Source organism: Coregonus clupeaformis, chromosome 1, assembly GCF_020615455.1.
Source record: "Coregonus clupeaformis isolate EN_2021a chromosome 1, ASM2061545v1, whole genome shotgun sequence".
In the NCBI taxonomy this organism is placed as follows: domain Eukaryota; kingdom Metazoa; phylum Chordata; class Actinopteri; order Salmoniformes; family Salmonidae; genus Coregonus; species Coregonus clupeaformis.
Window position 1 is genome coordinate 65,909,588 of NC_059192.1, and position 12,693 is coordinate 65,922,280.

The following is a 12,693-nucleotide window of genomic DNA, read 5'->3' on the forward strand; positions in this document are numbered from 1 at the left end:
TTTGGAACTCGTTCTTATTGGTCTATTAACTAACTTACTGCCTGCCAACATTCCAACAGGCTGAAACTTCAGACTGTCTTTTCAATCAGCTCTTACACTAAAAGGGCATTATCATAATTTTCACAATTTCACAGTATTATTCCAACCTCATAGTGTGGAAATATGTATAAAACAGAGGAAAATCACGTTTTTGACTGCATTGGGCCTTTAACATGGAAATTGCCGTCTCATAAAATGTGGTTGATTATTAACTAGAAGTGTGGGCTTGTTGCCCAGAGGAATCTGAACTATGCATTGATTATCAAAAACAACGAGGTACACATTTCCCTCTTCAGAATCACACTCAGCAAGAATAAAAACATGTCTCACAAGAATAAAAACACCTTGGTTTCATCCAATTTCAGGGCCAAACGAATTCTCAAAATATTCAACCGCAGTATTATAACTCAATCTTCCCTTTTCTTGGGTGTCCATGATCACACAAAATTGGGACACAGTGGAAGAATAACAACACTGGACCCCATCTTGGAAACGTTGGGGGTTATGCAGTGCATGTATTGTACATACTGCATAGTAAGCAACTGAAATTAAAACAAATTTGAAACTTTTCAAATTTTGCCAATTTGGTTTTCCACTATTCAGCTGAAAACATGGAATTCCTTCGTACAGTAGTACCTTTTCCAGAAATGTCACTGGAATGTTGTAAGAACGTATCTAGAACGTTGCACACTGCACAAAGTCCAAGCTTACACAAACCTCCTTGGTCTTCTATACATGTTGATCTACCATTTTAAAGCCACATTCATGAACACATGTATTCCCTGGCCACAATGGCTGTGTCTTCTAAATGCATCATGTATTTCTTTCATGGAGTACAGGTGTTGGCCAGATGGTCAGCATAGCCCTTCTCTTGGCCAAACAAAATGGCTTTGATTGTACAGAGCCCCATCAGGTCTTCGAGCTGCTCACCAGAATATTAAACTTCTTCCTCATAAGCATATCATGGCTTCCCAGTGGGCAAAACTGGTTGAAAAGACATCATATACAGGGCTTCCTTGCAAAAGAGACCATGGTCTGAATGGGACTCCCTGCTAAAATAGGTTAAATACATTTAAACCAGTTTTGTCGACTGGGTTTTTGTCTGAAACCCCACACACATTAGTGTGTTGTACATTTTCTCTCCATTTTCCCCCATACAACCGGGAAGACGAGCAATGTCTTATACAGTGGGGGAAAAAAGTATTTAGTCAGCCACCAATTGTGCAAGTTCTCCCACTTAAAAAGATGAGAGAGGCCTGTAATTTTCATCATAGGTACACGTCAACTATGACAGACAAAATGAGAAAAAAAAATCCAGAAAATCACATTGTAGGATTTTTAATGAATTTATTTGCAAATTATGGTGGAAAATAAGTATTTGGTCAATAACAAAAGTTTCTCAATACTTTGTTATATACCCTTTGTTGGCAATGACACAGGTCAAACGTTTTCTGTAAGTCTTCACAAGTTTTTCACACACTGTTGCTGGTATTTTGGCCCATTCCTCCATGCAGATCTCCTCTAGAGCAGTGATGTTTTGGGGCTGTCGCTGGGCAACACGGACTTTCAACTCCCTCCAAAGATTTTCTATGGGGTTGAGATCTGGAGACTGGCTAGGCCACTCCAGGACCTTGAAATGCTTCTTAGGAAGCCACTCTTTCGTTGCCCGGGCGGTGTGTTTGGGATCATTGTCATGCTGAAAGACCCAGCCACGTTTCATCTTCAATGCCCTTGCTGATGGAAGGAGGTTTTCACTCAAAATCTCACGATACATGGCCCCATTCATTCTTTCCTTTACACGGATCAGTCGTCCTGGTCCCTTTGCAGAAAAACCCCCCATGCTTCACAGTAGGTATGGTGTTCTTTGGATGCAACTCAGCATTCTTTGTCCTCCAAACACGATGAGTTGAGTTTTTACCAAAAAGTTATATTTTGGTTTCATCTGACCATGTGACATTCTCCCAATCCTCTTCTGGATCATCCAAATGCACTCTAGCAAACTTCAGATGGGCCTGGACATATACTGGCTTAAGCAGGGGGACACATCTTGCACTGCAGGATTTGAGTCCCTGGCGGCGTAGTGTGTTACTGATGGTAGGCTTTGTTACTTTGGTCCCAGCTCTCTGCAGGTCATTCACTAGGTCCCGTGTGGTTCTGGGATTTTTGCTCACCGTTCTTGTGATCATTTTGACCCCACGGGGTGAGATCTTGCGTGGAGCCCCAGATCGAGGGAGATTATCAGTGGTCTTGTATGTCTTCCATTTCCTAATAATTGCTCCCACAGTTGATTTCTTCAAACCAAGCTGCTTACCTATTGCAGATTCAGTCTTCCCAGCCTGGTGCAGGTCTACAATTTTGTTTCTGGTGTCCTTTGACAGCTCTTTGGTCTTGGCCATAGTGGAGTTTGGAGTGTGACTGTTTGAGGTTGTGGACAGGTGTCTTTTATACTGATAACAAGTTCAAACAGGTGCCATTAATACAGGTAACGAGTGGAGGACAGAGGAGCCTCTTAAAGAAGAAGTTACAGGTCTGTGAGAGCCAGAAATCTTGCTTGTTTGTAGGTGACCAAATACTTATTTTCCACCATAATTTGCAAATAAATTCATTAAAAATCCTACAATGTGATTTTCTGTTTGTTTTTTCTCTCAATTTGTCTGTCATAGTTGACGTGTACCTATGATGAAAATTACAGGCCTCTCTCATCTTTTTAAGTGGGAGAACTTGCACAATTGGTGGCTGACTAAATACTTTTCCCCCCCACTGTATATATGACTACAAGAAGGACAGGATAAGGGAATCAGACACTCACTTAACGATTCACGCACAAATATGACAATAAACCACAAACATGAACGATAACTTTCAATAAAATAAATCTAAAAACTAAAATATTTCAAATGTTATATGCCTAGTCCAGTGTTACTTGGATTATTCTCCCATTTATCATGAGATTACTTAAAATATTCAGATACTGTGGTGCTGTCCGTCTTTTGCCTGCAAGTAGTACCATATAGTCAGGATTTGAGAACTGTTTATTTCCGGTGAGTGAATTTCCTTGGCTTTCAAAGTACTGTGTCGTTTCCGAGGCTGTGTTAAAAAATTTGACAGAGGCGCTACCGTAGGGAGACAAGAAGGACATAAACCTTGGTGCGCGTTGAAACAAGTTCAGCACACACGCTAATAATAACGTCCCTCCGATAATGCTACATTGTATTGGGTGGTGTTGTGTAACACCCCGGACCAGACGGTTTTCAGGAGATACAAGCTGGACATCCTCTGGCTGGCAATCCTGTGAGTGCTACTCCAGACAGTACACCTCCATTCACTCATCCACAAACTCATTCCCACTCATGCTAACTTAATCTCAGACACTCATCATGCATTCACTCTAACGTATTTTCTCTCACATGCATGCACACAGGCACACACTCACGCACAGTCCTCACATACCCGCTTCCCACACACACACACTCGTTCCTATCTTACATCCCTCCCCCTCGCTATCTCCTTCTCCTCCTTTTCTACAGCAGTAGTGCCCCTATCCCCTGTCCGTAACCCAGGATCGTGCCTCCTCACTTCTTCCTTCCTCCGCATCACTTCCTGTCAGTCTCATCAGGTGTGCTCTCTCTGGCCACTCCAGGTGTCTGCTAGGCCCAGGTACTCTGGGTTCTCTGCCGTGGGCGTCACAAAGTCATTCACCTGCCTGGGAGGAGGGTTAGGGCCATCCCTTTCCCCTCCCCCACCACCACCCCCTCCGGCCACAGCCTTAGCCTTGGCCACCAGGTCCAGGTAGTAGGGATTGTCGAAGGCAGGCGAGGTGGAGCCGGAGGTCATCATGGGGACCAGGTACTCAGGGTTCTCCACGCTGTGTCCCGAGCTCAGGCCATTGGGGAGGTGCCGATGCCTCTCAGCTGCCCCCTTGCGGGGCAGGGTGCTGGGCCGCTCGACGGCCCCCGACCGGAGGTCCTGCACCTCCTGGTTGATGTACTCTGGGGGAGGAGAATGAGGAGAGGAGAATAGTTCAGATATACAGTTTCACATAGAGATATACAGATTTAAGGAAACTGTCCTCTATCTTGGCACCAAATTCGATGTAAATATACAATTATATTATATTTAAACTAAGGTAGTCTTTGAACATAAAGAAGTACAGGTTAGGCATCAATGACAAATCAACACTCAGACTTATTATGACTTGCACAGATGTTTTTCAGCACCACGTGTAAGTAGATGAATGTGTGTATACAGACCTGAGCTTAAATACAATTTGTTTTCCTTTAAATACTTGAGCATTTGCTTGAGCTTGCCTAGAGTGCCAGATGCAAGGGGTAGGTTTACACTTATCCATTGCACTTATCCGTTGGTTACAATGTACCAGGTAAAATAAATGTAAAGTATTTGAAACAAAACAGCACAGGTCTGTTGTGTACTGTCTATCACCTAACTCACCTGGTAACGTGTGATTATGATTATACGCATGACCCCTACGGGGCAGCGAGTGATGATTATAATGATGCATCGGTGACGGTCCGTCCGTCTCCAGGTCGCTCTCTCCTCCATTGAGGAAGGTGGGGTCTTTGCAATAGCGCCCAGGGCTCGCTGGGGCGTCATCGGGACCGCCGTCCAGGAACACAGAGTCCGAGTGTCCCCCCGCAGAGAGGTGTGAGGGGGTGCGGGCCAGGAGGGAGGGGTACTGGGGGGTCCAGTGCCCGTTGGAGGTGGCGCTGACCCCCATGGGCAGAGTGGGGTACTGGCTGCGCCCCAGGGTGCTCACTGAGGAGTACATGCTTCGCGGGCCGCCTGCCATGGAGGGCTCGCTGTCCAATCCCTGGTCCGTACTCTGAGGGGGTGGAAAAAGAGTGTGTGTGAGACAGAGAGAGAAAGAATGTGTGTGTGTGTGTGAGAGAGAGTAGATCTCAAGGAAACTTACTATTAGGGGAAGGAGAGGCAAAAGGGGAGAGGGAAGGGGCAGGAGGAGGGGGAAAGATGGAGAAGGGAAGAACAGGAGAGGGAGCAAGTTATGGTGGAGAGAGGTAGAAAGTAGAGGGTAAGTGATCGTTCCAAAGACAGAGAGGACAGAAGAAGAGGGGTAATGGGAGGAAACTGACCCTGTGTGAGTGGTGTCGTGAGGGGCCGTTGGGGCCCGAGGTCTCTGCTTGGGGTCTGAAGAAGTTGGGCTGGGGCACCAGGTACTCCTCAGCATCTAGCAGGTCTCTGATTTCTGCTCCCTCCTCCTCCAGTAGAATCCTGAAGAACTGACTGTCAACTGGACTGGACAAACTCATCTTGTCATCATTCTGGAGAGAGAGAAGGGAGGGGGGGTGGAGGGAGAGGAAGAAATGAATGACTTAGGAAAGTATGGTGAGGGTTTGGCTACATGTACAGTACCAGTCAAAAGTTTGGACACACCTACACATTCAAGAGTTTTTCTTTATTTTTATAATTTTTTACATTGTAGAATAATAGTGAAGACCTCAAAACTATGAAATAACACATATGGAATCATGTAGTAACCAAAAAAGTATTAAAAATATTTGAAATTCTTCAAATAGCCACCCTTTGCCTTGATGACAGCTTTGCACACTCTTGGCATTCTCTCAACCAGCTTCACCTGGAATGCTTTTCCAACAGTCTTAAAGAAGTTCCCACATATGCTGAGTACTTGTTGGCTGCATTTCCTTCACGCTGCCGTCCGACTCATCCCAAACCATCTCAATTGGTTTGAGGTCGGGGAATTGTGGAGGCCAGGTCATCAGATGCAGCACTCCATCACTCTCCTTCTTGGTAAAATAGCCCTTACACAGCCTGGAGGTGTGTTGGGTCATTGTCCTGTTGAAAAACAAATGATAGTCCCACTAAACCCAAACCAGATGGGATGGCGTATCGCTGCAGAATGCTGTGGTAGCCATGCTGGTTAAGTGTACCTTGAATTCTAAATAAATCACAGACAGTGTCACCAGCAAAGCACCCCCACACCATAACACCTCCTCCTCCATGCTTCACAGTGGGAACCACACATGCGGAGATCATCCGTTCACCTACTCTGCGTCTCACAAAGACATGGCGGTTGGAAACAAAAATCTCAAATTTGGACTCGTCAGACCAAAGGACAGATTTCCACCGGTCTAATGTCCATTGCTCGTGTTTCTTGGCCCAAGCAGGTCCCTTCTTATTGGTGTCCTTTAGTAGTGGTTTCTTTGCAGCAATTCGACCATGAATGCCTGATTCACACAGTCCCCTCTGAACAGTTGATGTTGAGATGGGTCTGTTACTTGAACTCTGTGAAGCATTTATTTGGGCTGCAATTTCTGAGGCTGGTAACCCTAATTAACTTATCCTCTGCAGCAGAGGTAACTCCGTTTCTTCCATTAATGTGGCGGTCCTCATGAGAGCCAGTTTCATCATAGCGCTTGATGGTTTTTGCGACTGCACTTGAAGAAACTTTAAAAGTTCTTGAAATTTTCCAGATTGACTGACCATGTCTTAATGTAATGATGGACTGTCGTTTCTCTTTGCTTATTTGAGCTGTTCTTGCCATAATATGGACTTGGTCTTTTACCAAATAGGGCTATCTTCTGTATACCCCGCCTACATTGTCACAACACAACTGATTGGCTCAAACGCATTAAGAAGGAAATAAATTCCATAAATTAACTTTTAAGAAGGCACACCTGTTAATTGAAATGCATTCCAGGTGACTACCTCATGAAGCTGGTTGAGAGAATGCCAAGAGTGTGCAAAGCTGTCATCATGGCAAAGGGTGGCTATTGAAGAATCTCAAATATAAAATATATTTTGATTTGTTTAACAGTTTTTTGTTTACTACATGATTCCATGTGTTATTTCATAGTTTTGATGTCTTCACTATTATTCTACAATGTCATTTAAAAAAAATATATGTTTACGAACAAAGAAAAACCCTTGAATGAGTAGGTATGTCCAAACTTTTGACTGGTAGTGTATTTGAACAAACAAACTCACATGCACACAGATTCCACTCATACTCATCTCACAGACTGGCAAACAATACCCACACATCAAACATGTCTACAAGCATGTACACACACAGCCACCCACAGTCACAGACAGACAGACAGACACCAACATACACAGAGACACACCAACATACACACCAACATACACACACACACACACCTGGATGACTACGTAGCGAGGCGGGTCTCGTGCCATGGCGCTGAACTCTGTCACCAGCTCCTTGAACTTAGGCCTGCTGTCTGGTTCAATCATCCAGCCTGTGTATCAAACGCACACACAGGTCACCACAGGTCATCACCATGGTAATATAACCCATAAAAACATACGTAGGTCTGAACTATACTAATCAATGAAATACATTTAATTTGTGTTGCGCTTTTTAAAAAGACATGAATGGATGAGTCTTTTCCATTTATTTGGAGTTTAGGCATATGAGCTGTGTCTACAAACTCAGATTTTGGGGTGATCCGCCCATCTAAGAGGTAAACTCTTAAAGGGAACTCCCCATTCTGTTTGTATGGAAGAAACTATACAGTTCCAGTGCCACTCACACTTGACCATGATCATGTAGACGTCAATGGTGCAGATAAGGGGCTGGGGGAGCCTCTCGCCCCCCTCCAGCAGCTCTGGGATGTCTCGTGCCGGGATCAGGTCATAGGGCTTGGCCCCAAAGGTCATCAGCTCCCAAACAGTCACCCCTAATGAGATAGAGAGATACAGTTGCAGATAGAGATGGTTCCAAATGCTCCATCCAACATAAAAAACACTATAGTATACTATGGTATAAATGCTATAGTTTTCACTGTAGTGTTTTTGCAGACTTTACTGTAATATTCAACGTAGTATACTATAGTATTTACAGATTGTAGTATACTGTAGTATTTACTGTAGTGTTTTGCTGACTGTTCTATACACTGTAGTGTTTTTGCGGACATAAATGTAGTATTTAGTATAGTGTTTTTGTTTTGTTATCTTTTACATAGAAGTGGAGGTTTTCTCCTTCAGGAAACGTATTGAAGAAATACTAAAATAGCTATTTTCTATTACCTGTAGGGAACACAACATGGTCTATATTTGGCATGTAGGTTTCTCACTTATGGGTGGCACAAATTGTGATATGGGGGAGGGGAATTGGCAGGGTATATGCAAATGCTACAATTTTGCATTTACTATAGTTTAAAAAAGTGCAATGTTTTTGCGGACATTACTGTAATATTTACTAAAGTGTTTATTTGCTGATATACTGTAGTAGTTACTGTAATATTCTACAGTATACTACAACATTCTATAATAAGTACTACACATGATCGAGGGATACTACAGTGTGTAGTATAGTATTCTACAGTATACTACAGTATACTATAGAATTCTATAGTAAGTACCTTAGTATTCTATACTAAACTGTTTTTTTTTTTCATGTGGGATATTATGACAATAACACTCTATTCAAACTAGAAGGTAGTCTTTGAATGTTTGGTGCCAACATGGCGCCTGTTTAAATGTTATATCTCACACTCAGTTGACTTTATATAGAGCCATAGATAAACAGTTGTGGGCACTAAAAAGTGTGGTACAGGTTTTTTTTAAACAAACTGTACCACACAAATTGCACACGCATTATGGCAATTGTACTGCCTATACGACTTAACTTTTTATTGCCCACAAATGTACAGAGGTACTGTTGAGTCTGAAATAATACATTCGACGTTGCTGTCTTAGTGAATTTTGAAATGCTTGGTGGCATTATTTATATATTAAGTATGGGTTAGAGTGGCTAGACTGACCGTAGCTCCACACATCACTCTGGTGGGTGAACTTCCTGTGGAGGATAGACTCCAACGCCATCCACTTAATAGGCACCTGAAGAGCACAGAGACATCAAACACACGTAGACATTACATTGAGTGTTGAAAACATTAGGAACACCTTCCTAATATTGAGTTGCACCCCTTTTGCCCTCAGAACAGTCTCAATTCGTCGGGGCCTGGACTCTACAAGGTCTAGAAAGCATTCCACCGGGATCCCTCAGTTGTGTCAAGTTGGCTGGATGTCCTTTGGGAGGAGGACCATTCTTGATACACACAGGAAACTGTTGAGCGTTAAAAAAAAACAGCAGCGTTGCAGCTCTTGACACACTCAAAACAGTGCGCATGGCAACTACTACCATACCCCATTCAAAGGCACAAATCTTTTGTCTTGCCCATTCACCCTCTGATGGCACAAATACACAATCCATGACTCAATTGTCTCAGGGCTTAAAAATCTTTCTTTAACCTGTCTCCTCCCCTTCATCTTAAAAAAAATAATGTTTTAACCTTTATTTAAACAGGGATTCGCCATTGAGACCAGGGTCTCTTTCGCAAGGGAGCCCTGCACATACAATTCATAGACAAAAATCCAATAAAAATCAGATCAGTACAAAAACAAACTAAAATACAGCACAACAAACAATAAAGAAAAACAGCAAAATCCCCCCGCAAATAGTTCCCCAATGAATATTTTAAGTTGCCCAAGCGGCATCAGAGCGCCCAATTGCAGTGTATTTTGCAGTTGGTTCCAGCAATGATGTGCATTAAAACTAAAAGTGAATTTACCTAATTTGGTGGAGACCCGAGAAACCTCAAGAGTTAACCAACCCTGTGAGCGGGTTTGGCATCTCATGTTGTTTTTTTTATACTGTAACAACAAAGTTAGTTAAGTTGGAAGCCTGTGTAGTAGGGCTTTGTAAACAAAAAGGGAGTGATAAATTGATCTACAGGACTTTAATGAGGACCAGCCAACATTTTGATACAGGATGCAGTGGTGAGTATTAAAACTGTCACCAGTGATAAAATGAATGGCGCTATGGTAAACGGCATCCAAAGTTTAAGAGTAGTGGCTGCTGCAATCTGGTAAATGGTGTCACCATAATCATGAACTGGCAGGAAAGTTGACTGTACAATTTGCAAATTACGGAGAGGCAAGAACTATTTCTAAAAAATAAGCCCACTTTAAATCTTAGCTTTTTAACTAACTCATCCGTATTTGTTTTTTAAACATTAAGTCTTTGTCAATCCAAATGGCCAGATATTTGTAGGCGGGAACCTGATCAATGGGAGCACCATCTAGGGCTGGGCGATATGGCCCAAATTTCATATCACAATCTTTTTCACATTTTTGATGGTATTTGCCGTTATTTTATGTTTTGGAATAATAATGGTTCTAAATATGCTTTATGAGAAGTTCATGACCCTAGGGTGGAAACACATACATTATACGTGATTTCAATGGGGGCTTTCTCTATTCTGAATGTTGTATACTGTTCAATCCAACTTCAAAACAAAAATAATTTTCTGCATTTCCTGCACTTTTGTTATTATTTCCACACTGTGCCCCGCACAGCTGCATAATATGGGCCAAAAATCTAGGCCTAGTTAATTAAACTGTTGGAATCATGGAAATAGAATGATTAATCTAATTATATAGTTGGAATCTAGTGGGCAGCACCCTACATTATTGTTTGACATGACAATGAATGAATAAGCCAGGGAGGAATTATTGACAGGGTAGGAACCTAAGTGTTGGTCAGTGTTTCCAGGGGACTCTAATTATAGGTTACATTACATGGTTTATCACCTCATGCTTCGTCTATTCTTCTCTGATTTGGAAGATACCGTTGCACAAACATGGTTATCTAAGCCTACACCATTACTGGTACCTGGCTGTGTTAGCTAGCTACGTTTGCGCTGACTCAGTACATTTAGCAAGCTAGCTAGCAAGCTAACTAACGATTAGCGGCTAACACTATTTATTTTAGCTAGAACTTGCTAAGAAAAGACAAACTAGCAGACAGTAAGATACACAAAGTAATGTTGTAATTATAGAACGCTTGTAGAAAGCAGCCTCCTTATCACCAACATCTTTCTGCATATGACTATGCAGACTGCAGAATGAACGGTATGAAAGTGCTCGTGACTCCTTGGTCGAGCAACTGCTCGCTCCTTGAGTGACAGGGGGCAGAGCTTGGTGTGGGAAGGAACAGGAGGAGAGGGAGAAAGACGATTCATGTAGCAAATGGAGTAACCCATAAACGCGACAGAGTTGCATATGACATTTAACAAAACAAACATTTAAATACCATTATAGAAGATAAAGTAAAAACCCAAACAGGTTCCAGCACTAGAACCATCCAATGAATAAATATGTAATCCATCTGAAACATTATTGCGAGAACTAAAGAACAACATCAGAGCTGCCAACTTTTACGCATTTCACCCTCTTCGCACGCTCTCACCGCACACCTCCTATATCTCACGAATTGAAAAGTACTGCTTTTCTTTTTCTAATTAGTCCATTATAGTCAGCGCATTAACTTTTAAACTGTTCTCCAAATAGTTTTGAAATCGGAGCATATCCGCCTGCAATTTAACATCACGAGCAGAATCTCTATCATTGTCCTGTTTTGCCACAGCACTATGAACCTCGGATTATTGAAGCATATGATTGGTCTAGTTATGTTATGTTAGGGATCAAGGGGATTGGATGCATGTTTTAAAGAAACGCCCATCAAGATTCGAGTGGAACTGAATGGAGAGAGAGAACGTTATCCGCTGAGTTTATAAAACTGTAAAAATAGCAGCACGGTAGCGCTGTTTTATGTACAATGTCAACTAAATGTAATTGCTGTTACTCCAGCCCCTATTGCAGAATGCAGCCTTTTGACAGCATGTCTTATACAAATGTGCAGTAGTCCCCTAGTTTGGTGATTGGCATTTAGGCTGTGACAAAGTAAAGGCAGCAGACAGACCTAGAGTATGTTTTAGCAGGGAAGTTTGGTAGGGTGACCTGCTTTGTAACTATGAAAATCATCCTGTCAAACAGATTGTGAACGCAAAAGTGTATGTTTTATTCTAGAGGGGGGACAATAAATAGAAACATAATTTGGTTAGGGTGTAGGGGCAGATTGATGCAATATTGTTTTCAGGAGATTTTATTATCTATTTGCTTTATTTAGTCTGATCAGTGGAACAATTCTCATTTTTAACAATGGGCAACAATATAGGGTAATTACTCTGCTTGTCAGCAAGAACACTACTGTTATTCCCCACACTTATTTTATGATTCCACGTCTTCCCAATTTTGCCAGTATAATCACATATTTGAAATCTGATATGCATACTTGTGTCTTTGAAAATTTATTATATGAGGCTATGATTTTTTTTCAGCCATTCATGGACAGTTTTGAATAAGTCATACAAATAAGCATTGGATATTAAATGCTCCAGGAATCAAATATAATTTTCGACATTTTAGGGGGACTCAACTCATAAACACACCATATTTTGTCTATGAAGAGTAAGATGATGGCAAGGATCTTCAACTAGTAGGCATAATCCACCTGAATATTGATGTTCATTAGACTTTTCTTGAAGGTTGGGTGATTTTGAGAAATTAATTGTTATAACAAGAACATTTGTAAACACCCAGCACTTGGGCAACATCAGGGGTGGCCTACCCTCCTGGGGAGCAAGCAGGATTTTCTTTCAGCCCTATTTTAAAGAGATAGTTTACCCAAAATACAAAGTGTTTGTGTCCTTACCTTGAAAGCAGTCTATGGACAAGGAGAATACAGTCTATGATTTGGTTACACACTGCCATCAGCTATTAATATTAGTATTT

At 42.0% G+C, this 12,693-nt stretch overlaps 1 protein-coding gene across 1 annotated transcript in view; it reads right to left on the minus strand.

Annotated features, from left to right (window-relative positions):
- Positions 1-2,884: 2,884 nt before the first annotated feature.
- The window catches only part of erbb2 (erb-b2 receptor tyrosine kinase 2), a 46,626-nt gene continuing 36,817 nt past the window's right edge, over positions 2,885-12,693 (minus strand). The window contains exons 22-27 of the mRNA XM_041883972.1: positions 8,820-8,895; positions 7,587-7,733; positions 7,195-7,292; positions 5,148-5,336; positions 4,489-4,879; positions 2,885-4,028 (exon numbers count right to left, since the gene is read on the minus strand). Coding sequence (XP_041739906.1) covers positions 3,652-4,028; positions 4,489-4,879; positions 5,148-5,336; positions 7,195-7,292; positions 7,587-7,733; positions 8,820-8,895 — 1,278 coding nt within the window. The 3' untranslated portion in view covers positions 2,885-3,651. The remainder of the gene's footprint in view (positions 4,029-4,488; positions 4,880-5,147; positions 5,337-7,194; positions 7,293-7,586; positions 7,734-8,819; positions 8,896-12,693) is intronic.